The 27,956-nt window shown below is 37.3% G+C and overlaps 1 protein-coding gene across 1 annotated transcript in view; it reads right to left on the bottom strand.

The window, feature by feature from the left end:
* The window catches only part of SLC2A13 (solute carrier family 2 member 13), a 330,082-nt gene that overhangs the window by 164,164 nt on the left and 137,962 nt on the right, over window positions 1–27,956 (bottom strand). The window contains exon 4 of the mRNA XM_058558506.1: window positions 12,695–12,803. Coding sequence (XP_058414489.1) covers window positions 12,695–12,803 — 109 coding nt within the window. The remainder of the gene's footprint in view (window positions 1–12,694; window positions 12,804–27,956) is intronic.

Genomic DNA, 27,956 nt, shown 5'->3' with positions numbered 1-27,956 from the left:
GGCACTTCAAATAAAGGTAGAGTGCAATATTACTACATTTCTTTTCTTGACTATTGAAGTAAGATGAATAAATGACCCAACATTTAACCCCCCAAACACTTAGTTCCCCATCTTTCAAAATTTCAGAAAGACTTTACTATAAAGAAACAGCAATGGGCACATGATCATCAATGATATCGTCTGGCTCTGAAGAAGGGAAATAGAACAAGCATTTGTCTACATTTCCAATGCAACCAATATTTTCTGAGTGCTTACTGTGTCCTGGGAACAATTCAAAGGTGAGCAAGAGAGACGAGGGCTCTACTCTCATGAGCTTAATAAACAAGTAAACAAAGAGGATAATGTTAGGCAGTGATAAATACTATAAAGAAAATATTGGAGTGATAGGTGATACTGATAGGTGGCTATTTCAAATAGGGTCAAGGCCTATCTGAAGTGGTGACATTTAAATTTAGACAAGGAACCAGCCACAGTGAAGATCTAGAGGAAGATCTTTCCGGGCAGAAGGAAAAGTAACTGCAAAGTCTCTAAGGTAGGAACAAATTTGGAAAGTGTGAGAAACAGATAAAAGAAAAGAAAAAAAGCTGATGTGGCTGAGCCTTAGTGAATGGTGGGGTGAGTGGTAGAAGATGAGGATGGTGGACAGATGGGGGCCAGATGGGTAGTCTGTGGACCACAGTGAAGAGCTGGGTTGACCCTACGTGTGATGGAAAGCTACCACAAGTTTTTGAGTAGTGGAGAGTTAAGATCTTATTTATATTTTTCAAAGGCCATTCTGGCTGCTCTGTGGAGAGAGGCTTATGGAGGCAAACACGGAAACAGAAAGACCAGGTAGGAGATTGGCTATTGCAATAAACGAGGCAGAGGCAATGATGTCTAGGATGGCTGATAGTAGTGGAGACGAAGATAAAGGGAAGGACATATGCTATACGATAGAGCTGAAGTTCCCAAACTTTCTTGCTTCTTGGAGCCCTTAGCGTTTCAGTAATTTTTTTCACAGCATCTCTAAGCCAAAAGAAATACCTAATGGTTCTGTTTATTAAGGTCAAAACTACTTAACCGTAGTAGTTTGAGCATCAGTGTTTCCCTCACAAATTTAAAATATTCCATGGCTCCCGTGTGTGGAGTGCCTTGTGTCTCTGCACAGTTTGGGAATTATGGTTTTTGGAGCTAAGACTTATTGGAGAACTGGATGTGAGGACGAAGAAGAAAAGAAAATCGAAGATGATTCCTGGATTTGGGGCCCAAGCAACTAAACAGACGGTAGCGCCACTCACTGGGAAGGGTAAGAATGAGGGAAAATGCAACCACCCTGAAAGGTAGGTTACAACCCACTTGCAAATAAGAAAGCTGAGACTTAGAGTGGCTACGTGAATTACTCAAAGTAGCACAACTGGCCAGGAAACATGATAAAATTTGACTCCACGTCTGTCTGATGCCAAATAAAATCACGATATAATAAATAATAAGCGGCTGTGAGTTAGTCACGTTAGAGGACATTAAAGATGGTCTCCCATTTAATTCCAACAACATTATTAGATAGATCTAATTCCAAAGTCGGCTATAACATACTCCCTCTTAGATAAAAGTGATTGTAAGGTGTTGGCAAATGGCAGTCTCATCCACTTAGCCTCAAAAAACTTTTTTAAGAAATGTGAAATGAAGGTCTTGGGGGTGAAAAATGAAACTGAACATTTTACAACTATCCATAGCTGTTGTTGTAATGACTGGACTTTTATTTCTATTCCTGAAATCAAGCAATCTAATTGTCTGCCCTCATCTTGACCAATCCCTCAACAGGACATACACGGGGAAAGTTCTAAGTAGAATATTAATTGAATGTCGATTCCTTAGAGCAGGTGGCACAATCTCAACGGCCTTGATGGGGTCCGACCATGGGAAGTAGCAGCAATGTGGGAACGGGAGAGGACACACACGTTCCAAGAGGCAATGCAGTCCCTTGAAATTTGGACTTTAATGTGAAATTTAACATGTGCAAAAATTCTGCACTTTCTAAAGAAAACATGCCTAGGGGCTAAATTTAGTCCTTACAAATAGTCTTAGGTACATGATTAAATTTCTCAAATATACTTATGATAAGTGGCTGAGGGGAGAACCTTAAGGAAGTTGAAGAATATCATTAGAAGAATCCAGGAGGAGGCTGTTAACTCTACGCAGGAAACTAAAGTTAAAACTGCATAGTTAAATCTACTTTATATATTTTCTATTTTCTGGTACTGCGTGTTTTTACAGAAATGGAAATAGGAGCACCTTATATTTAGTGCTGTATACTTTAATCTGCCCAGTAAAAAATGATCTTATCAAAATAAATGAAGATGTTCCAGCAAGAGACACTGTTCATTTTTCTCCTTGGCATGAATGACATGTCATCAGACCATTTGTCTCCGCATCGAGAAATTTAATGGCATTTGAAATCCTGCAATTCTATCAGGCACAGGAAGCATAATCACAAACTAGGATAGAAGTCACTAACTTAGCTCTTCAGTTGTCCTGAGAAGGAACCAAGAGACCTGACTTGAAGAATTTTTGTCATGGGATCTTCAGTGTTGAAACCCAAACTAAACTTAAAGAGTATCTATACAATATTATAAATCATTAGAAATGTCATTATAGCTTGTCGCTAATTCTAAGGATCAGGACTCATTTGGCAGTGGTTTTGAAAGATCTTGTTCTCAAATCTTGTATGCTGTGGCTTTTGTTTTCCTAAGGTCATATCTGCAAACTAGTTACGGAAGACACTTATACTGTCAGACCAAGACAGATCCAATTATAACAGCATGCTATGACTCTGGCTACAAATAGAACAGAAACAAAACAAAATAGTCAGTAGTAACTAAAATATAGCTAGCTCTCCTTGGGGAGTACTTTAAGGGGAGAAATTTTATTATTTGTATGGTTTTTTTTGGGGAAACAGATAAATCTGCAGTTATAATGAAGGATAATAACTGTTATGACAGATAACAAATAATTGTACTCAGAATGCTATAGGAGGCCAAGGAGGATCATCTAAATTAGCCCGTGGGTGTAGGGAGATGGCATGTGACCTGAGTTTGGTGGTCTTTTAGGGTAAGCTGTATATTTTGGCTGGGAGAATGGTACGTATGAAGGCACTGAGACTTGGATTGGCTTTAATCATTGCCGAAGTACAAAACGTTCTGTACAGCAGAGGCAGAGCATGTGGGAAGTGGCTGGACACAGGGCAGTGCAGAGATGGACAAAAGTCAGGTCATGAAGGGCTCTATACTTCAAGCTTTGCTGAAAGGTGCGGGAACCATTAAATGATTTTAAGTCAAGATGGGCTATGATTTGATTATATTTCAGAAAGTTCACAGGCAGAGATAAGAAAGAAAAACTGAGGGAGGCGAGATTTGAGGCAGAAAAATCCTGTGTGCATCTCCTACAGTGTTGCCAAGACCCCTGGCCTCATATGCTTGGGCTCAGGTAGGCCCACTTTGGTTTTTCTCTCTTAGGAAGTAGGGATTGGGACAATTCCAGTCTGTCTATTGTGGGTGCTTAAACTTAGAAGTACATCCAAGGTTATGGTGGCAGAATGTGACCACGTATGAGCAAAACCAGAGGAAGATCTCAAAGAGAAAGAAGGAAGAGGATGCACAGAGCCAGAGAGAAGCAAGGACAAAACACCATGTGGACACAGGCTGAGAAGCGACTCTCCATTTTCTGGTTTAGCCCCTTGCCAGGCCTGGCTGCATTTCCTGCCTTCAGTCCCTGGGCTGTTACTGTAAACTCCCTTATTTTTCTTAAGCTAGGTTTGAGCGGGATTCTGTTACTTGCAAATACAAGGAACCCTGACTAAAGCAGGGCCTGAACTTGGACAGATAATGAAAATGAAGAGAAGGAGGAGGATATAAGAGATGTTAAGGAAGTAAAATGGAAGGAAATTGTAACTGGTTGGATTTGGATGTGTTGGCTCCCCAGTTTGTCTTGGGCACCAACTGGTCATACCCTTCACTGCGATGGGGATTATAAGACGAGGGGCAGAATTGGTGGGAAATGATAAGAATTCAGTTTTGTGCATGTAGAGATTGGTGAGAGGAGGATATCCCAGTAAAAATGTCCAGCAGTCAGATATGGTTGTGCATCTCAGAAGAGTTCTGATAGGGAAATGCAGATTAGGTCATCTCTAACACGGAGATGGCTATTGAAACCACGGGAGTGGATGAAATCTCCCAGTAGAACTGTAAGTCAAGGCCTAGGGAGCTCCAGCATTAAGGTGCAAATTGAGTAGGAAAAGCCATGATGAAATGCTGTGATGTGCCAATAAGAGAAAAAATTTTAAGAAGAACCATGGCCAAGTGAGGAGAGCCCAGATAACAGAATTACTGACAGGACAACAAATGTGAGTGTGGGAAGAGGAGAACCAAACCGCCCATCTTCTTCTGAGTATCTCCTACATGGCAGGCGTTTTGTTGCCTCATTTCATCTTCAAAGCAACCTTTCAAGACATGCAACAGCATATCCTTTAAAGATAAGAGGGAAGGAGCAAAGTTCCCTGGAGACAGGCTAAGTCACAGTGTGTGTCTCTAGCCCTGGCAGAGTGCCTTCTGCCTATTTGTTTAAAGAATGAATTAAGAAGTGAATATGCAGAAATAGAAGTATAATGATGTACATCTGAAATTTATACAATGTTATAAACCAATGTTACCGCAATAAAAAATAAAAATAAATAAATAAAAAGTGAACACTTTTACAATTTTATAATAGTCTACCAGGAATTAACTGGACTAGTTACTCTCAAACTCACATAGGATTTAGGGGGAAAGGTTCTACTTTATTGACACAGCAAGCCTATTTCCTGGGACACGTCCTTGGATTTTATGCTGTTATTTCAAATAATTAACAGCATCTCCATTTCTTCTATTTACCTTTCAGCAAAACAGCTGAGTCAGAGAAAGAGCAGGCAAGGAAATCATGCTTTCATGTTACTAAACATGTCCTAGGGAACCCAAAATCTTAGTTGATGATACTTTACAAACCATAGAGATAAATTTCTGCTAATTACCATAGAAACTTAAATTCACATCTGATTCAGACAGCACGCCTAAAGGATTGGACAATCTTTTGATGTAAACCACAAGTCATGCTACATGGGGTATACTTGAGCCACAGGTCCCTTACCTCCTAAAGAGGCATTATTAGCTCTTATCATTCAAATGTCATTGAGGTCTTTCCTCCGTGACTTAAACTTGAGATGAAAAGAACACAATATCAAAGTGGACAACACTCCTATCACATCTGTAAGTTAGAAGAAAAATACTATTATGATTCTGTTCTATATTTTGAAAATAGACAGATGCACAAAAGAAGGTATTATAACAATTTTGTGTCTACAGAAGATGCCTCAAATCCTGGACTGATGGGTGTGGGCCAAAGACGATGGGTTAACTGCGGAATGTCCCTGCTTTCCACAAATGCCCTGGAATTTCTAAACTGCAATACACAGTGAGCAGAAGAGAAGTTCACATGGACTCAGTTCCTCCCATGGGCCTGAACTATATACGCTATCTCATTTAATCACCATAAGAACTGCAGGAGCTATTATTTCTCTTTCCAGATCACTGACGCTCTAAGAAGTTAAGTAGCTTGTAGAGTTTATAGTTAGCAAGTGTGGCGGGTTTGGATTCAAACAGATTTAACACCAAAGGTTGTGTTAATATTTGATGTACCATGTTTCTGCCCAGAAAACAACCTTATATAAAGGAGTTTTTAAAAATATAACAAAAAATCACTTATATGTGCCCTCTTCATGTTCCAGGTAGAACTAGTCCCTCATTTTTCTGTGTACCTACAGCATATTTGTGTGGTTTTTATAACGCTGCACTCAAATTGTGTCTATCTGCTCAGACAGAATACAGACTTCTCAAAGACAAGAATTATAGTTTCCAAATATCTGAAGTTCTATCAACAATAGAGTAAATGTTGGGTGAAGGAATGAATAAATACTTTAGGAGATGTAGTTTTAAGATTCCTGTGACACGACAAAAATTGTTTGTAAACTACACAAAGAAAGCAAAAGATTATAACATTCAAGAAAATATATTCTCATCATTTCTTATGAAACTCCCATTTTATTGTTTACTTTCTATACAGCTAGTAACCTTTTTTCAGTAAAAATGAATTTGCCATATCCATGAAAGATACTACGAAAGTTCACGTCCATATTGTGCAAATTTATTTTTACACATATTTGAAGATGCAGGCTTTTAAACAGATGCTCTTAAGGCCCTGCCCCACATGCTCTTGGCCCCTCTCTCAATTCCTTTGCAGGTATCATGGAAACTCACTGTAGAATCTGACAGTTTCTAGCTAAATCTCCCTGTGTCTCTCTACTTTGCCTGAGAGTTCTGGCACCATGGAATATTATTCAGGGAAGCCCAGAAGGACTGCACTGACCATCTGCAGGGGGATTCCTCACATTGAGGGACTGGGGATCATGAATAAATACTCCTTGAATAGTTCTGCAGCACATTCTACACTATTCCTCAGCAGGATTGAGCTAACTGCTTACTGAGATAACCTGCTTACCAATGCCACATTTCCCCATTTTCTTACTGATGCTTCTTGATATCATCCCCCAAAGTCATCTGCATCCAACTCTTTGTCTTAGGATCTGTTTTGGGGAACCCAAACAAAGACAGGTGTGCAAAATATACACAGGGAAATGGAAAGTGATGAGGAGCATTCTGACGGTTCCACTACAAAGTCATTCTGTTCAGAGCCTCGCCTGATGAGAATGCTGTGTTTTGTATGATAAGATCATGATCTATCTGCACCAAAAATGGCTTCAGATTCCAGAGGTAGAAGGTGCATCCTTTCCCTTGTATTCCATGTGTACATCATTTGAGAGGCCAGTGAAGTTCACTGGGCTGGAGTGTACCTTTACAACATTACAGAAGCCAAGGAAAGTTCCTTGACATCAGGTTATAGGTCTGCTACACAATCTTGGGAGAAAGAGGCATCATCAACCTTAACCAAGATCGTCCTTCTTCAAAGATATAGTTGAAAAATAAAAACGTGGTCTTAACATATAAGAAGCTAAGCATCTAGGACAATGATCAGCATGTGGTGAGCATTTAATAAATCTTTCAGAATTTGTGTGAACAAAATACATTTTTCTTTTTTGGACTAAAATCGATCTCCTACAGCATGATAGTTTTTTATCCAAGAAAGGTTTAAAGTATTTCAAACATAAATGTTTTAGCTTCCACTTCTACTTGACACTCCATTTTTCCTCATTCAAATGTACATTAAAGTCCATCTACTTCACTTTATAGACAATTATAAAGAAGACAATTAACTGGCATGCTCCAAGTCCCACGGTGGAGACAGATATTGAAACTAATTCTCCTGATTCCTGGGTCAATATTCTTCCTAGCCCATTAAACTCATCTTTAAGAGTGAACCATGAACCTTAACATTTTCTCATCTATTCAATGACTTTCATCCAATGAACACAAATGACTGAAATACACTCATCTTGAAACATTCCAATGAGATAAGCACATTATCTTTCAACTGCTTTTTGGATTATGTTCAGAGCCCTACTGAGGAGGCAGAGAGAGAAGAAAGGCTCACATTAGTGAGCCGGTGCATTGGTCCATTCATCCTGCCTGCTAAGCGTTTCAGAGAGCAAAACCTCACCTCTGGCTCAGATTTACAACACGAGAGTGCATGAATCCTTATTCTTTTCTTCTTATTTCCTGTCACTTTTATTTTTCTTTACATTTAGCACCATCTGGCCATGACTGCTTATTGTGCCACGTTTCCTGATTGCATGGTAATTTTTTATACTAGGAGAGCTTGTTGAGGATAAAATGCGAGCATGGAACAGATTCAGAAATACCACTTATGAAATTAAATTAATTAAATATGATTACAAATATAAATGACTCATCTAACCATCAAACTGGCTTGTCCAGGAACTCTACATCAGGACATAACTGGGTATGAGCAGATTAAAGAATTTGATGAGTTTCATTATTCTTGAGATGGATGCAATTTCAGGAGTACACAGTCATTTTAGATTTTTATCCTTGGATGGCACTGAATTTCACTAACTGTGATTTCTTACCTTACATCACCCCTAAACAAGCCTTAAACAGTCAGCTCTGGGCATTTTGGGTGTTCCGAAACTAAAGGGTAGCCCAGGTGATCTGGAGTCAGAAAATCAGGGTTCTACCCTCAGCTCTAAAACTGATTAATTGTGTGAAAGTTACAGAAGAACTGCCTTGCCTACTTGACAGGATTTTTATGAAGATCAAGAGAGATCAAGTCTATGAAAATATTTTATAGTGTTATATATGCAAAGCAGTAAAAATGTTTGTTACTATCATGACAATAAAAAATAATTACACCATTAGAGGGGCTAACAGTTTTGCCCTATTGTTTTCTTTTCTGTTATTATGTATTGACTTAATACATGATAGAGTAGTACCTGGTATTTAATGCTCAATAAATGATAGCTATTAACATTATTATTACCAGGGCACAGTTTTCAAAGGTCTTTATTATGTAAATACAATGGACAAGTAATCTCCTGGGGAAATGGGTAAAGCAGTTATGGAAGTAAGAATGATCTGCCCATCCAACATAATTGCCCATTTCCCACCCCTACTTTTACTAGAAAAGGGAAGAGTAAGAAGAGATGAATCTGGGAGTATTAATCTAAAAGAAGAATAGCTTCAAAGCACAGGATTGGTACAGAGTGTCCAAAAGAAGTTTATTCCCCTACAATCCTTTTTACCTGAAGCTGACTCAAAAGCTTAAAATTCTGGATTTCTTTGTTTTCTTTACTACTGATTTTCTGTGTAACCCTAAAATGAGCCACTTAACCACTTGGTCCTCCCAGGTAAAAATCTGATACCTTCCACCTGTCCAAGGTAGATTGATCATATGTTTATCAGAATATATCAAAATACAGCTTATTATAAGTTCCTCAAAAGAAGCAAGATGTTATCAAACCCAGAAAGAACCCGGTATTTTCTTTATTTGTCTTTCTTTCTACCTACCTATCTACCTAATTACTCACACACACACATTTTGGTTGTAATAATAATAATAATGTGGAACGGGTCCATTTGTTAATAGCTATCAGATAAAATTTCTTAGACGGAAAATGGAAAATTATTGACATTATAACTAGGGTTTAGAATAGATCACAATGAGAATTTAAGAGAGTTTTCTTCACGTTAATCATCATTATCTTCACGTATCACTCCTCTCCCCTTTATTTTGACACACATGGAAATATTTTATTGGTCTCTGAGATACAGTGCAACAATATCAACACTTTTATATCAGGAAAGCTAGTACTCCATTTGCTCTGTTCTTTCTCTCTTGTGAACAGAAAATAATCTATTCAGCTGCATGTTTAAAATTAAGTGATTAGAGTCATATTAGAAAATCATCTCTTCTAAAAGTTAAATGTAGTGTTTGAAGAATGTAATGGTTTTAAGAATCTAGAAGTCCTCTGTTCCATAGGATAGAGGATGATAAGGTATGGGTTAGGATATAAACGTGAGTTATCATTCAATAAAAGATACTTAGACATATGCATACACAATATATATAGATATTTTCATGGCAGACGATGAGAAAATCAAATATTCCAAGAAGAAAATCTATTTCCTTGATTGAGATAGGATATTAAATAGGTCAAGGAGATAGAAATAAATATCTTGGGGCTGGCCCTGTGGCTTGGCGGTTGAGTGTGCACGCTCCGCTGCTGGCGGCCCGGGTTCGGATCCCGGGAGCGCACCAACGCACCGCTTCTCTGGCCATGCTGAGGCCGCATCCCACATGCAGCAACTGGAAGGATGTGTAACTATTACATACAGCTATCTACTGGGGCTTTGGGGGAAAAACAAATAAATGAAATTATTAAAAAAAAAAAAGAAAGAAATATCTTAAGAGGGAGAAGAGAGAAAACTAAACATGGTATGCTTATATAATACAATTGTAAGGATGATTTATCTTTCAATATTTTTCCATATGCCCTTTCTATGAACTTTTCTTGGTAAGAAATAGAATTCAAAACCTCATATTTCAGGTGCACACACACTTTGGTGTGAAAGATGGGTTTTACAAAAAACATTTCAACTTTTACATATTATTAGGTTTGGGTTGTGGATAGAACACTGCCTACTTTATTTCCCACTTAAAAGCAAAGAAGCTGGAAAGAAGGAGGAAGAGTAATGAAATATACATAATGAAATATCCATAAAAACAGAACTCTGAATTAACAAAATAACATTTTTAAAGTAAAAAATATATAGTCAATATTTTCTACTAAAAACAACAAAAAATAAACTATTAGGTTCCAATTAGATTTATTTTAAATTAGAAGAAACAAAATTTATGATAGTATTTACTGAATCTTAAGAATATTGGGAAAAGATACACACACACGCACACACAACACAACTATAAACTAGAGAGAGTAGAAGAAAACATATTATATGAGAGTCCCAGATTAGTCATTTTCCACCCAGATAATGACAGTAGTGCAGCCTATTACAATGAGATTGATTCAGACTAAGTTTTATGGGCTTAAACTATGAATGTCTGAAATTGTGAATGATGAATAAGCAACAGTTACTTAGCATAGGTATCATATCATTTAAGCATTTAACCCTCTAACCTCCAGACATTAATGTCATATTAATTTCTTCAGGGAGTTGACTAGCTGTTTTGCATCATGTAGACACAATCTAAATTTAACCATCATTTACTTTACTTTATTCTTCCTACTTTCTAGGATTAATACTCAACTGCAGACAAAAGCTGTATGACAACATTACCTATATCAGGACAGTCTGTGATAGGCAAAGCACATTAATGACTATCCATAAATCTTAAGGAATCTCAGGATCCTTATACTCATATTGCTTGATCTCACTGTGAAAAGACAGTGATTTGGAGAGATGAATGCTTTATTAAAATTTAAAAACCTTAATCAGCACATTTTACACTAGATACCACAAATGGACTACGACAGTCACTTCAGCTAGGAACACACTGGGCTCAGCCACTATCCATCAATTAGAGTTGGCTCTGTTCATGATCCCTGTTTCACAGGAACACAAAAAAGTACAACAAAAATTCATTTTATACGCTTTTAAATTTGTCACATTTAAATGCCTTTTTTTAAAGGGTAGAACAAGTAAAAAAGATTTTCAGAAACAGGACATATTTTAAATTAGGTTGATAAACTAGATATTCACATAACGCTATTCCCGCACTGCATTATTTGAAAGCTTGGTACTAGCCTTGTTACAATTCCATACCATCACCACACTGAGGACAGTGGGCATGTCTCAGAACAGTCATGGCGTGCCACATCCAGAAAACAAACACGCTGGGCACTATGCCAACGGATGGCCTTAACAGAACTGATAAAGGTGAGGAAAAATGAAAATAAATGGTAGAGGGAAGGAAGACAGGACCAAATATTTAAAATGTAGCCCAGGAAGTTGTAGTCTATCAAGGATTATGATTAAAGTCAAATTCACAAAGGGTGTGGATGTATTTAAAGTGGAGTTTCTTAACAAATCTTGATTTAATCTAATGGGTCATGGGGCCCTCATCATTATTTTTAAATTATTTGAACCAACTGACTCTTCTCACATTACCACTAAATAATTCATCATATCACAAATAATTTTAAAGGAAAATATCAAGAATCCCAAATACAAATGGTTTACCAGGTAAAATTTAATATTATATAATTTGTATTTTTCTAATGAAAAATTTTAACCAATAGGTAGGGGGGAAAAGCTTCTAAGACTTAGTAGCTTTTCACCCAACAACCAGTTTCTCAGCAAAACTCAAGACTTTTCTCTAATCCACATTCTATTACCTAGGATCATAAAAGTCTAGGCTGTGGAGAACTTAAATAGTCCTGTACAGCCCTATCACAATTGAAATTCTATATTAAACTGTGAGTTTATTTAATGTGTGCTTCCTCCACCAGCCTGTATACTCTGTGATGCCAAGGATCATGTCTACCTTATTCACTGCTGTGTATGTAATACAAAATAGGCCGTCAAAAATGGGTTTAATATTGAATGAATGAAACATGGTAGAACCCTACTATTCACCTGGCTCCACCCCCAACACACATACAGCTTTGAGGATTACTCTGAAAACTAGAAAACAGGGAACTTTTGTGTCTTCCCCACTTCTCTGCTCCCACTCCATCTCCAATCCACTGTACTCTGGTTGCATAAACATACTTCTATTAATGTTCTTGTCGTAATGCATTGTAACTGACTGTCCCACAAGGAAATGAACTAGTTATTTGTGTACCCATTAATCTCTGACAATGCCAGGTGATCCTCTTTTGCTTTACTTTCTAACCAGCATCAAGGAATGGCATCAATGAAATGACAACATTCATTAGCTCAAAATATAAGTACCGGATGGCATAAAAGAGAAATTGTATGAAATCAAATAAAGCCAATAATTACAACAAACAAAACAAATCACCTCCTTCTAGTTATAAACTGATAGGATTAAAAAAATTGTAAAGTTGAGTCTCTTCCAAAAGGAGAATCCTACACATTTAATGACAAATCACTGAGAGTCCTATTCTTTTTTCCATGTAAAATAATTCCTTCACAATCTTTTCAGTAAAAAGCCAGAAAGAAATACATACATGATGGTGTTAATGCCTGAGAGCTGTTGGAACATTTGTAGGCCACAACCCACAATTAAAGCTCGGCGAGTTGGGGGGTAAGTCAGCATTCTGCAGATCACAGGTCCGGCTTTTTTAAAAAAGAAAGAAAAAGAAGGACACATCTATTATTTTTAGCTCCCATAGTAATTATTCCCATTAGGATAAATTTCCCCAAATTCTGTGAAATCGACATAACTGGGCATTTTAAAATAAAACATATAGACTTTTACAGAAATCTGGGCACCATGTATTTTTTAAAACAGACAGTATATATTTGAGTTTAAACTGTAAAAGTAACAAGAGAGTATTCAAGGTAAAGCAATTTATGGATTCTTACTAGGAAGTCCTACATAACTGTAACTGTCAGAAATTATTCTTCCTTAAATCCCTATGAGCTGTATGAACCACTCTTTGTTCTTCCACTGCCTTGTCAATTAATTATTACTTAAAATGCATTCAATGTGGGACTACTTACAAAGTCACTGGTAAAACTGCTTTAATCAACCAAAAGAATGGTGTTTATTAAAAATAAACAAGGAACAGAATTTATTCCAATTTATTTGACTAAAGTAACAAAATTTATTCCAATCTATCCAACTAAAGTTAAGGATTTCGGCATGACATCAGAGCTGGTTACAGCTAAAATGGATATTATTAATAAAAGTTACCAAAAAGGTAACATAAGAAAAAATTTTTAATGTCTACTTTATACAGGTATATATATGTTATTTCTAGATTTTGAATAGTTTCCTAAGCGGCATTCAATGATCATTTCAAAATATATAAACGGGCTTTCAAAATGATGCACATCCCTTCATCTTTATATCAGAACTCTAGACTAATTCTGGAAAGCTGTAGATCTGAACCTCTGAGGCCTTAAGTAAGGTGATTAACCTTATTGATGGCTGTTGTCTGGACATAATTACTAAAAGTGCCCCTTCTATTCTCAGAAGTGCATCACTTAACACCTTCACTTTAGCCTTAAGAGGCAGTCTATAGCGTGTCCTTATGGGGCCAGAGTTGACTCCTGGGACCTATTGTATTCCTGCTGTTAGAAGAGATGACCTGGGATCACTGGGATATTAACTGCTTAATTAGAGGCACTTTTCCTGGAGTCCAAGTTTCATTAGTGAACCATAAACCAAGTCAAGTAAATTAAAATCCAAGGAAGTTTCACCATTTCAGAAATCTTTTGGAAAGTTGATACTCCAGTTCACAGAAATGGAACAGAATATGCTGTCATCTCAGCAATAAAAGTTAATATGGGATGTCAAGCCAGCACATGAATTAGAACTGAACATTACAGGGGTGAAAATATTCATCTCTACGTGGGTGATTATAATTGCATGAAGACATGATTTACTGCAAACGATTTTCTCTCTCAATAGTAAGATAGGACACAGATAAAGAAACATTGACGGTCATTCAAAGCTCAACGCAGTGACAACTCATTTAGAAAGCAGGCTGAGAGTAATGTAAGTGTCAAATTGCTTTAGATTCAAGTAAAGCAGTATTAAAACCTAGTCTATCAGAAAGGTTGTGTGGAATAGGTAGATTTTGGGAACTTTACCGTGCCAATATTGAAATTTATCTGGATCAGTTGTCTGAAGATGCCAGGCTCATGTACAAATTTAGTTATCTACAAATGAACCACAAAATAAGGAACGTACACAGCATCATATAAAAATCTACCTATTTCCAGAAATCAAAAAATTCAAATAAGAAAGATTATCATTCACCTTGTGTACCACGGAAAATTTAAAAAACAGCAACAATGACAACAAAACAAAACTCATTTTTGAGCTTTTAGTAACCTCCACAGATGAGAAACTGGCCTTCTGTAAGAAATCTATTATAATCTTTAGACAGCTGCAACTACTTTCACGATTAAACTGTACCATGATTTGATTGGCAGATTAGGTAATATAGATTTTGGAGGACAGAAAAATAAAAAGAAAATTATGACGAATTAGGATTCAAGTTTGACTTGCCAAAAAATATCAAGAGATAAACTACTACATAAACACCACATATTTATTTCCTAGTTTTTAAAAATCTGGGCTTTGGACTTTCTCTTGGTTTGGATTTCCTGTCAAAAATAAGCAATGGTAGTGCCTTTACTAGACTGGACTTTTCTTTTTTTTTTTTTTACAGATAAATTTTGGTCACAGCAGCTGCACATCTGATTATGCCTAAACAAAATTAAAGTATTTCCTTTCATTAAAATTATAAACCTAGCTTTATTAGGCAGTAAAACTGACTTAACAAATGCAAACCATCATTAATCTTTATATCACCGAAGCCATGAGGCAGAAGAAAAGAATCAAATATATTAATTGGTTGAATGTTCGTAAGTGAAAATTTAAAAATGTCATGCTCTATTAAATTTCTTTTGATTTTTGTAATTAAAAACATTTTGTGTATACAAACATTTTACATTTAATTAAAAAAAAAAATTTGTGTCTTTGAAACAGAGAAATTCCCACACAATAAAAAGTAAAACCTCTAAACAACTAAAGCAGATTGGAAATACAGGATTTAAAATGTAACACATAATTATACAGTAGATGCAAGAACCGCAAATGGGTTCATGTTTTCCTTCAGTCGAACACCTCATACTGTGTAACTTTCACAATGGTTGTCTGAGTGTGGTGGGGCTCTGATGGCAGAGAGGAAAAGGACGGCCCCACAAGTGCAGCCATTCCTGTGAACAGACTGTCTTGAGCTGGGCCTATAGAAGTTTCTCCAGGTCTGATTAAAAACGCAGGGGCCGGTCCCGTGGCGGACGGTTGAGTGCGCGCGCTCTGCTGCGGCGGCCCAGGGTTTGCAGGCCCCGGGCGCGCACTGACGCACCGCTTGTCAAGCCACGCTGTGGCGGCGTCCCATACAAAGTAGAGAAAGATGGGCACAGATGTTAGCCCAGGGCCGGTCTTCCTCAGCAAAAGGAGAAGGATTGGCATCGGATGTTAGCTCATGGCCGGTCTTCCTCAGCAAAAAGAGGAGGATTGGCATCGGATGTTAGCCCATGGCTGGTCGTCCTCAGCAAAAAGAGGAGGATTGGCATCGGATGTTAGCTCAGGGCTAGTCTTCCTCACCAAAAAAAAAAAAAAAAAAATTCACTAGAACAGACTTTGTACAAAATCCCGGCTCTTGATTTCCACTTCCAGCCAAAATGGACTAACAGTTATATCAGATTTACCTCCAACACGAAACAACTAAAAAGCCATGCAACAATGTGTGAAACAATAGTTATCATGATAATGCATAACACGCAATGAAGGGCAGTGACCCCTGAGGTTCAGGAAACAAATGAGGTAAACCCTACAACTATCCCAGCTTAATGCCTCGAAAAAGTTTCCAAGTTGCAGCACAGGGAAGGGAAACCAGGCAGACCGTCATGGTCTCCTTGAGTTGAAAAGATGCAGCTCAGAATCCAGCGATGCCAAAATGACTAGAGGTCACGGGGCAGAACGCCAGAGAGGAGAAAGGACAATGGAGATCTGCAGTCCCCTTTGAGTATTCAATGGAGTACTGATCAGCGGATATGTGTGTGGCAGGGGAAAGAGCTCAGGGAAGGATTAAAGAAGTCAATTTCAGGAACTTACCAGAATGAAAAACCTAGATCACAAGGAGGAGTATTCAGGTTTTTACCTAGGTAATGTTATAAATTTAGTCCTAGATTAAACACTGCTTGGGTACCATCTGAAACATATTAAAAGCAAGACCCAACTGCTTCCCAGCAACTGAAGAGCATCCCAGAACAAAGTTCAACAGTAAGATAAAATTCATAATGTCTGGCATACAATAAAAAATTACCAGGCATGCAAAAAAACAGGAAAATACAACCTGTAACAATAAAAAGATTAATTCATCAACAGGACATAACAATCCTAAATGTCTATGCACCTAATAAGAGCTTCAAAATATATGAAACCAAACCCAATACAACTACAAGGGGAAACAGAAAAACCCACAATTATACTCAGATATTTCATCACCCCTTTCTCAATAACTGATAGAATAAGGAGGCTGAAAATCAGCAAAGATATAGAAGACTTCAACAACACTATCAACAAACTTGACCTGACATTTAAACAACACTCTACTGATCAAGAGCAGAATACACATTCTTTCCAAGAGTAAATGTCTCAGAACATTTACCAAGATAGATTATATTTTGATATTCTGAGCTCTAAAACCAGTCTCAATTAATTTAAAAGGATTCATGTAATACAAAGAATGTTCTCTGACCATAATGAAATTAATATAGAAATCAGTAACTGAAAGATCACTGGAAAATTCCCCCAAATTGGAAACTAAATAACACATTTCCATGGATCAAAGAAACAATGGGAAATTAGAAAGTATTCTGAAGCGAAAGAAAATGAAAATGCAGCATATGAAAATTTATGGAATGGAGCTAAAGTAGAACAGAGGAAAATTTATAGCAATGACTTTGGCTTCCACCCTACAAAACCAGAAAAAGAGGGACAAATGAAACCCAAAATAAGCATAAGATAAAAAGAATAATAAAGATCAGAATGGAAATCCATGAAATAGATAAGGAGACAGTTGAAGAAAAAAAAATCAACAAAACCAAAAGCTGGTTCTTTGAAAATATCAACAAAATTGATAAACTTCAAGCCAGACTGGGGTAGGCTGAATAACAGCCCCTCAAAAGATATGCACGTCCTAATCTCTGGAATTTGTTAATATTACCTTAGCTATCAGAAAAGGACTTTGCAGATGTGATTAAGTTAAGGATTTTGAGATGGAAAGATTATCCTGGATTATTTGGTTTGGCCTTAAATGCAATCACACGTATCCCAGTAAGAGGGAGGCAAAGGGAGATTCAGGACAGAATGGACGAAGGCGATGTGATCATAAATGCAAAAACTGAAATGATGCAGCCATAAGCCAAGGAATGCCGGCTGCCACTAGAAGCTGGAAAAAGAAAGGAATGGACTGTCCCCTGGAGCCTCTGGAGGGAGCATGGCTGTGTTGACACCTTGATTTCAACCCAGTGAAACTGATTTCAAACTTGTGGCCACCTGACTGTGAGAATAAATTTCTATTGCTTTAAGCTACCAAGTTTGCGGTAATTTGTTACAGCATCCATAGGAAATTAATACACTGATTGATCAGGAAAAAAGAGAGAAGACACAGATTATCAATATCACGAATAAGAGAAATGAAATCAATCAATCAACAGATTCTACAGATATTTAAAAAAGAATAAAGGAGTATTATGAACTTTATGGCATTAAATTCAACATCTTAGGTATAATAGGCAAATTTCCTAAGAGACAAAAATCTTTCAAAGCTAACTCAAGAAATAGCCTGAATATACAGTCCTATACTCTATTAAAAATACTGAATTTATAGTTAAAAACTTTCTCCCAAGTCTAAATGGTCTGACAGAAAGCAGACCAGTGACTGTCTGTGGAGGGCAGACTTACAAAGGGCATAAAGGAGAGGTATTGAGGGGCACGGATGTGTTCACTATTTTGATTATGGTGAGGGTTTCACAGTATATACATACATCAAAACTTATCAAATGATAAACTTTAAATATGTGCCATTTACTGTATGTAAATTATACTTCAATAGAGCTGCTAAAAAAAAATTCACAAAGAAAGAGACTCTAAATGTCAAGAGGGCTGACATGGTGAAATGGATGGTAAGGAGAAAATTTAAAGACCATGACCTCCACTTAGAAAAGGGCAAAAAGGGGTTACTAATTAGAAGCAACAATAATATTTGATTAAACTGGGCCGATGATGTTGGCAGTGAGATGACCAAGTGAGAACTGCTGAGGGTGCAGGACCCTTAGAACTTCTTCAAGGTTTTCCCTGCTCTTATCCTTCCTTTTCTGTCTGTTTTATTTATGGATTTTACCATGTACTACAGAAAACTTAAGGGAGAAAAAGAAGAACACATTATGACTAATGAAGTACAAGATGCCAACTGTAGGAGGCTTCCCCACTGCTGAGTCTTCACAGACTAAATTCTCTGTTATAAGTAAAGACGCCTCTGTGGAGAAAGCAGGGCCCTCCTTGGGAGCAAGACAATCACCGCCCAGCTTCAAGTATTACTCTCCTTGCTCCCCAATTTGAGGCCCTATCATTGGACCATAATCAAGCACAGCAAGAGCCCAACACCAGGGTACTCTCCTGAAGGCAGCCCGAGGAGGCCATTCTCATACCCTGCAGGCCTTCAGGAAGAGAGGAGGTGTGCCAGCCACAGTTTCACCAAAAAAACAATGAACATTTCAAGGCTTTCTTTCCCCCTCCCCACAAGCCAAGAAAACTTGACACCCTATTATCTAACTACTAACCCGCACATGTTCTGGGTAGTCATAATTTAATTTTAATTATTTTATCAATCACCAAGTGTCTCAGTCAGCCTGGGCTGCTATAACAAAATACCATAGACTGGGTGGCTTAAACAACAGACGTTTATTTCTCACGGTTCTAGAGGCTGGAAGTCCAAGATCAATGTGTGGGCAGATTCAGTTCCTGGTGGGGGCTCTCTTCCTGGCTTATAGGCGGCCACCTTCTCACTGTGTGCTTACCTGGCCTTTCCTTGGTGCACGTGTGTGGAGAGAGACAGAGATCTCTCTGTTTTCTTCTTATAAGGGTACTAATCCCATCATGAGGGTTCCACTTTCATGACTTCATCTAAACTAACTACCCCCCAAAGGTCCCACCTCCAAATACAATTATATTTGGGGTTAGGGCTTCAATATATGAATTTTGGGGAGACACAAGCATTCAGTCCATAATACCAAGAGTATTGGGCATCTGTTCAAATCTCAATGGATTTTCTAATATTTCATTAGCTCTTCATGCCTTGTGGATCATTTTTCATCATCATAAGTGTCCTACGAAGAAAGAGTAGGTGGTATTAAGGAGAAAAAGGAAGCACAGAGGGATTAGACAACTTTCCCAAGGTCACAAACTAATGAACATGTAGAGCTAGAACTTGAGTTAACCTCTTGTTCATGCCATAAATGTCAAGAAAATTTATACGCATACTTAAATAAGCTTATTTTTCTTAGCATAAAAAAAATCAACAATTATGAACAGTATGAGTAACAAAACACAAACTGAAGCACTTTCAAGCTACAGGAATAAACATACTCTGTGCTCATCGTGACTTCAATCCCTCAACCTCTTCTTTTTCTCTTTTTTATGGCCTCACTTGCCCCTATCACCTCCCTTAATTCCAGAGTTATCTATTGTAAAACACTCATTTTGCTCTACTCTTTTCTCCATTTCTGCATCCAAGGAGTTGAGCAGTGTTTGCAAATAATTAGGAAAACCAGCCCCCCTGGTTTCATGACAAATTCAGTGTGTCTATGAGTCAGGCCCTCCATGCTGCTGAAGCCTTTCATTCATTTCTAGTTGGCTCCCAACTGTATTTTCACAACATCATTTCAAACATCCCTCCTCCTTGGACTTCCATTGTTCTCTCCAGCCTCTCTGACCAAGTGTTCCCCAACCCACTTATCATACCTGAAGCACCTACCATGAGCCTGCTCTGTGTGAGGTACAGAAACACAATGAGGCCCTGCCCTTGAGGAGCTCATATTGGTGGGGAAGGAGTCATGCACAGAAACAAAACAAGCTACATCACAATAGCCTAAGTGCTCCAAAAGAGGTATACGTAGAGTATAATGAGATTGAGGAATAGAGAAGGACCCAGAAAGGACATGCCAGCTCAAGTACATATAAAACAGAAGTCATCATTTCTCACCCCGGACTTGCTCCTTACCCTCTATTACCTAATTTCACGCTAAGTCAGGATCAAAATCATGGCATTTGGCTATTCATTCTCTTCCTACTTTCCATATGCAGTAAGTGGCCAAATTCTAATGAACATTAATGTATATGTTTCCACAAAACGTCAGAAAAACTTCTCTTGTTTTTACATTTGTGCCCTCTCTGCCTCGCCAGCTCTCTACTGCCCCGGGTGGGCTCTCATCTGTCTCCTAGGTGAGACAATGCATGGCAGTGGACAGCACTTATGCAGACCAGTGTCGAAATCACAGCTCCACTGCTTAGTGGTTGTGAGGTTTTGAGCATGTTATTCAACCTCTCTAAGCCTTTATCTCCTCTTCAGTTAAGTGGATATAGTAGTACTTGCCGTTATGAGGATTAGAGATAATAAACTTCCCGGCATACACTAGGTGTGATGGTTAATTTTGTGTGTCAACTTGACTGGGTCACAGGGTACCCAGATATTTGGTTAAACATTATTTCTGGGTGTGTCTGTGAGCATATTTCTGGATAAGGTTAACATTTGAATTGGTAAACAGAGTAAAGCAGATTGCCCTCCCCAATGTGGGTGGGCATCATCCAATCCATTGAGGCCCTAAATAGAACAAAAAGAGAAGGAAGAGAGAGTTTGTTCTCTCAGCCTGCCTGTTTGAGCTGGGACACTGGTGTTCTCCTGCCCTCAGACTGGGACTCACACCATTGGCTCTCCTGGGTCTCTAGCATGAAGAGGGCAGATTATGCCATCTTCTCAGCCTCCATAATCATGTGAGCCCATTCCTCATAATACATAAATCTCCCTCTCTCTCTCTCTCTCTCTCTCATATATACATCTCCCACTGGTTCTGTTTCTTTGGAGAACCCTGACTAATACTGAGTAATATACTATGTATTCAATAACAAAACCTTGTATGTGGTTTCCACATCTCTAGTCTCTACCAGATCAATCCAGCTTCTCCACATTGCTGCCACCCTGACTACTAAAGCATACTATCGATCATTTACTTCACTTACTTGCTCAAAACCTTCGATAACAGACCCATCAGGGCCTATTCCATGAAGGGCACACTCCTGTCCCAGCCTACCTTTCAAGATTGATCACACTACTTCTCCTCTAATACACAATCCTTCAACAATCTTTGAGTAACCTGTTTTGCACAAAGAAGCCTCATATTTTTACATCTCTGTCTCTCATAATGTTCCTGTTCTATGAGGTCACTCCTGCTCCCAAAAGAAGATATTCTCTCATCTGAATCACAGTGTCAGTTTTATACCTCTCTCATTCTCTCACTGCTGGCTAATTTGTTTTGCAGGTTATGTAGCTGATGTCTCTTCCACACTGGATTATGACTCTATACTGGATTACGTGGGGTGAATGGCTCAGGTTTTATCTCTGCTTTATCATTTTGCTTCCCACTGTACTTAGCCTAGGGTCAGGCAAACAGAAGAACTTCAATAAATATTTGTTTAATGAATATGAGGCAGAAAGGAAGGAGGAAAGGGAAGGAGGGAGAAAGAAACACCAGAGCAAATAACGGTTATCGAGAACTCAAGAATGAGGCAATCTAAATACACTGCAAGTTGCTAAACAATGTTGTGATTAATTATAAACCACCACCAAGAGCCTGAGCATACCCATGCTGCTTTCCTCTTCAATATGCAGCAGATGATGTTTGTGATTACAAGCTGGTGCTTGGCACATGTTCTGTTGGGAAGGATGGACTGTTGCTATTGATAAATTCAACCCCATGTGGTTCAATCATTCCTTCACAGTCTGGCATTTACGCCAATACATTCTGAAGTCCTTCTAAGGCAATCAATTTGCCAAGATGTTGTGTTGGGCTGGTTGTCTATAGATGCGTGCTCGTGAGCTGATCATGGTACATTAAGGCCTGTATGCAATGACTGTGTTAATCTAGTCATTATTATTCCAGGTTGCTAAAGTAAAGACTTCTTTCTGCTTATAAGGGGAAATGATGACAGGGCTCAATGCTACTGAAAAATGTTGTTTTTCAAAAACCTTGTTTTGTTACTATCAAGAACTCTTTCTAAATTGTAAAACTTTCCTTCATCAAAGGTATCTACATAAACGAAGAACCACAAAATGCATCCTCTAGCCCAGCAATTCTCAAACAAGAGATCTTTGAACTTCATAACAGCCATGGAAGTGTAGTGTGTTGTCGAGGTAAAAAAATAATAAGAGTTACTACTCTAGAAAATCTTTCTTGAGCAAAGGGAGGCATTCATTTTTAATGTAAATGAGTAATTTTCTAAAACAACTATATTCTTAACATTAATACTGTCTTTGGACAAAGGAATTTTTAAATGAAAGGACACATACTCTTAACCTGATGGTTTTCTGATAGTATTTTCATAACAAGTTGTCATTCTTAGTGATATAAAAAGTTTCCCACCCACCCACTTTTTCACTAGATATTATACCCTAAGATATAGGACTATGTATGACTTACATCTGCTAAAGCTATACAACCATAAGCTATGTTGAATAGTGCAAAGAGCAGGTTTCCAAATCAGGGAAACCCAAGTTTGAATCCAGGTCAGCTATTTCGAAGCTGTGTGACCTTGGGCAGTTTCCTTACCCTCTCTGAGCTTCACATGCCTCATATGTGATAACATTTATTTCATAGGTGTGTTTTGATAATTAAAGGTGGTAACGCATGTGAAGTCTATCACACCAAAACTCAAGTAATGATGCTATGATTTTGTCTATCAGCTCTCTAGTAGAATTTCTCCATGGCTGAATACAATTTGAAAGTTTTAAATTAAAAATCATCAATAAATTGCATGGGTTTTCCTCCTGTGTAAACAAATAAACAGCCCTCACTTTTAAGGTTCCATAAAATAATTCAAAAAGCATCATTAACATAAAGAAGAAATAGATTCTATACTTATAATTTCTATTTCTTTTTTAATTAACAGAAGACTCCTACACAGAATACTAATAAACCACTAGATGATAAATCAATAAGACCTATACCACCGGCTCCTGTAATAAATGGTAGTTTCATCAAATTCAATGATATATACTGCCAAATCATTCATACAACCACAGATAAATTAGAATTACCCCATTCCTTTGCCTTCATTTTAGATCACATGTAGACTCCCCAGAATTTAAGTATTCCTAGATCTCTATCAGATTAGAACATTTTAAGACATACGAACTATGCTTCTAAACGTGAATCATTTGCTTAGTTTAAAAAACTATGTATTCATATGGCTATTTGAATTTCACATGAATATTTGAATAATATTCTTTTAGCATGTTCCTTTTTAGATTCAGGCATTCAACAAATAAGTACCATTGAGAATAAGATGAAAATCTAACCATGATTCACGCATTTTCTACTGTACTTCCTTGCTGTGTTTGGCTTTACATGTGATAGTTACCACAAATAAAGATACCAAAAAGATAAAAATCAGGCCAACTTAAATGGCTCATGATTGTACAGTGGGGCAGAATATCTAAAATCATGATTGCTCTGCCAGATTCTGGAAGCATGACTGCTGCAAACATATGTGGTACCTTGAAATATAACATCTTAAAGGAAAGAAACTGTGTTTTTGTCAGCATGATTCTCAGAAAATCATAATTATTCCAAAAATACCCAAGAACTAGATATAAAAATCAACTAAATATATGAAGCTATAAACGTATTCTCTAATTCCAAAGTAGTTCTCCTGCCTCAATTCTCCTTTCCCACTCTTCAATTACCTCCATCATTAAAAAAAAAGAGAGAAAGAAAAAAGAAAAATCATGGTTTCTTACATGTTATAAAATATCAGTGTTAGTTATTACATATAGAGTAAGAAATAAAGATGTTCTACAAAAAGAACCAAGTACTAAGTTCTCCAAACTGGGGCAGGAAGTAGACACAGCATTGGGTTCATGGAAAAGAAGAGTTGATTCAAAATATGGATTTTCCAGGCCCAGCCCTGGTGGGCTGCATGTTCCACTTCAGCGGCCCAGGCTCAGTTCCCAAGAGTGGACCTACACCACTTCTCAGTGGCCATGCTGTGGTGGTGGCTCACATACAAAATAGAGGAAGACTGGCAACAGATGTTAGCTCAGGACGAATCTTCCTCAGCAAAAAAAAAAAAAAAAAAAAGTATTTTCCAGTATTCTCATTTTTCACTTATAAAGATTCAACTCCTAAAATAAATAACACTTACGGGGAAAAGTAAATGCTGTTGAAAAAGGAACAGAACAATAACTGTATCTCCCATTTGTTCACGTATGCAAGGACACGTGAGATTTTAAAATGTCTTTACTATGCCATGAACACAACAGACAGAGCCTACAAGAGAGCTCCATAAATGTGTTGGTTGCTAAATACAAGAAAGTTGGTGCACAGGATCTTGGAGGCCACAGGATGGATGATGGTTCTAGAATCCATTTGGCTCACAATGACAACCCAAAAATATCCTAATCATAGCATATAAATAAAACAAATCTCTCTTATTAGGGCTGCTTTACACACTGGTTAGCTTGGCAATTAAGGTCTTTCCACCATAGCTCTGAGTAACTGCCGAGCTTGCTTTGAGATAGCAAAGGGCACCAGTCACTTCTGCTGACCTTAGAGGAAAGGTTGGTCTACATAGCAAGGATGAATCAAAACCTGGATTTCTACAGGAAAAACTTCATTAGATATGCCATTTAGTCTTATGTCTTAATTTACAAAACTTCAGAAGAAAACCACCACCAATAAAAAGTTTGACACAAATGACAAAATATAATCATTATATTTTCCAAATCAAGTACAGTTTAAATAACAGGAAGACCAGTTAACTGGCATAAACACAGCTTCATTTATTCCAGAAAGCTGTGCTAAGAGGAACATAGTACCACAACAACCCCTTTAATTTTCTTTTTCTCAAAAACATTTTATTGCCTAAAGCAGTTAACTAAACACCCCTTCCTATGAGATCAATATCTAACATAAGTCAATATTGCAAAGGAAGTTTATATACATGAACAAGCTGGTATATTAGTTTTAATTTTAAAAAGCTATTGAATTTCCGTAAGGAATTGATCGTTTTTATTGCAGATAAAGTTTGAAGCTTTTCTGTTAAAGACTCATCTTGTTACTTTTGGAAAAACTGAAAAGAACAAAATGAGATAACTAGAAAAAGTGGGAGAGATTGACAAATCCGAGTAAGTTCATATTACTTTTAAAAACTACTCATAAATCTGGCTTAGAATGAATTAATCTTCTAACTTACCAAGAAACAAAAGTACGATTTCAAACATAAATTTTCACAAATTTCTACTTACATATCCAGGGACACATAAGTGAGGAGCTCAGGTTTGTCAAGGACATGGTTTAGGTTTACTCATGTATTAGAAAGATCAGTTCAGAAATTTTAGTGACCTTTTATAGCAGAGTGCAATTTTCAGAGTTCTTGGTCTACAGGGGTGATTTCCTTCAGGATTACAATTTTATTTTAAGATAAACCTATGATATATCACTACCCCTGACACACAACTCATCACTCAACAAAATCCAATAAAATACTACTACATCAAAAGGAAAGCAAAAACCATGAAAGCTCTCAAAGAACATTTAGGAGCGATTAATATTATTTTATTAACTTCAGACATATAGCATATCCCTGAGTACCCAGATTTAAATAAAACTTACACATGAGAGATCTACTAGCATAACACAACACCTATGTGAAACAGGGCTTGCTGGTATACAACGAGGATGTTAAAATCTTCCGTTTTCTCTCATACATACATACACACATACACACAGACATATGTATGTGTATATATATATAAAGACGTGTATGTGTATGTATACGTATGTATGTATATATGTATATGTATGTGTGTGTATATCTATAGCTATATCTCTACATATAGAGAGAGATGTTTTGTAGTTATAATGATCATCATTACAGAATCTCATTACTTGTAGATCTTCACTTCCTGATCCCCCTTTCTGACCTATTCTCCATTCCTCCTTGGATGAGGAAAATGAAGTATCATTAAAAATATAAATACATTTTTTTTCAATTTGCTACAACAATTCTGTTTCTTCTTCCATATTTTTGTTTAATTCATAGGCACATGCCCACAAGTCTAAAAGTTCTGAAAAACTGTGGCAGAATTTCAACAGAGAGCAATTGGCAGCAAGAAATAGAAGTGAATTCCATGTGTCCTACTCTAGAAATTGCACAGGAGTCAGAAAAAATAATATTGGAATTTGAACAGCACATCCAGCAGGTGGAAAATATTTGCATTCGGTGCCTGCTAGCCCAAGAACAGACACGTGTGTCAAGCACTCCTATTGATCATCCCTTAAGCATCTTCACTAAATCCATTATGATGACCATGGCACAGGCTAGCTTTTGATGCTGCTTTTATGTGTTCTCCTACTGTGTATCATGCCTGGGCAAGGAGAATTCGAAAGACATTTCTCCAGATGCCTTTGCTTTTAGATGTCTGTGGATATCTAACCTTATTTCCTCGGCATCTTTGTTTTTAACTTGCGATTGTTTTTCATTAGGCAGATTCTTCTCATCTTCTAACACGACACAAATCATAATTTTACTTGATATGGTTTGAGCTGCTCTTCTAGATAAATATGGCTCTCTAGGGATGAGGTCAGTATCTGAAAATCTACATATGGCTGTTTTATTTTGAGGCATGTCTGCAGTCACCATATGGTCAATGGCAATCTGTGAAGGGAGTCAGGATGTGTCTATTTAAAATACTGACTGAAATGTGAGTTTCCACTTAGGAATGCCTTGATCCATCTACTTTTTCTGAATGCTGAAGCTTAGTCTTTTAAAAATGCAATCTGCCCAGTGGACTGCAAAATTCAATTATAAAATAAACCTGGTTCTATACATTTTCAGTTATGCATACATAAAATAAGCATAGCATTATATTCATTATCAGAGATGTGGAGATGATTTAATCTTGCTACTCAACCTGTTCATGGCTTATTTAGATATATTCTAGTATGGCTCACGATGATTTGAACGCACAATTTAAACAGAAGTGAAGCAATGTGTAGCTGAATGCTTCTCAGGGATGTTCTAGAACATCCTGTCCTCTGAGGCCCCTTAAAACACCAAGATTCTATGACTCCGTTGAATGAAACTATTTTAGCAAAATTTACCTTAAAAATATATGGCTCTTTATGTGACATATAGCCATGATGTAACTGTTATACAGGAGTATAAACAAATGTTCTATTTGAGAGAGGTATGTAGCTATTATAAATTATTCCCATTTATTATTCATCAAGTTACTATAAATGTTTTAGGAAAACAGTGAAAAGCCATTTTCCAGCACTTTTCTAAAAAGCACTATTCATAAATATTCTATTTAGCCCATTGGTATAAAGCTCTTTGACTTTATTGTTATATATCCATTTGGTCTTCTAATGAAAAAGAAATACCTCTGTGTGGAAGTTGAATGGTTATTA

Source organism: Diceros bicornis, chromosome 17, assembly GCF_020826845.1.
Source record: "Diceros bicornis minor isolate mBicDic1 chromosome 17, mDicBic1.mat.cur, whole genome shotgun sequence".
NCBI classification, from domain to species: domain Eukaryota; kingdom Metazoa; phylum Chordata; class Mammalia; order Perissodactyla; family Rhinocerotidae; genus Diceros; species Diceros bicornis.
Note: the sequence above shows the minus strand (reverse complement) of the source record. Positions and strands in the feature narration are given on the sequence as shown.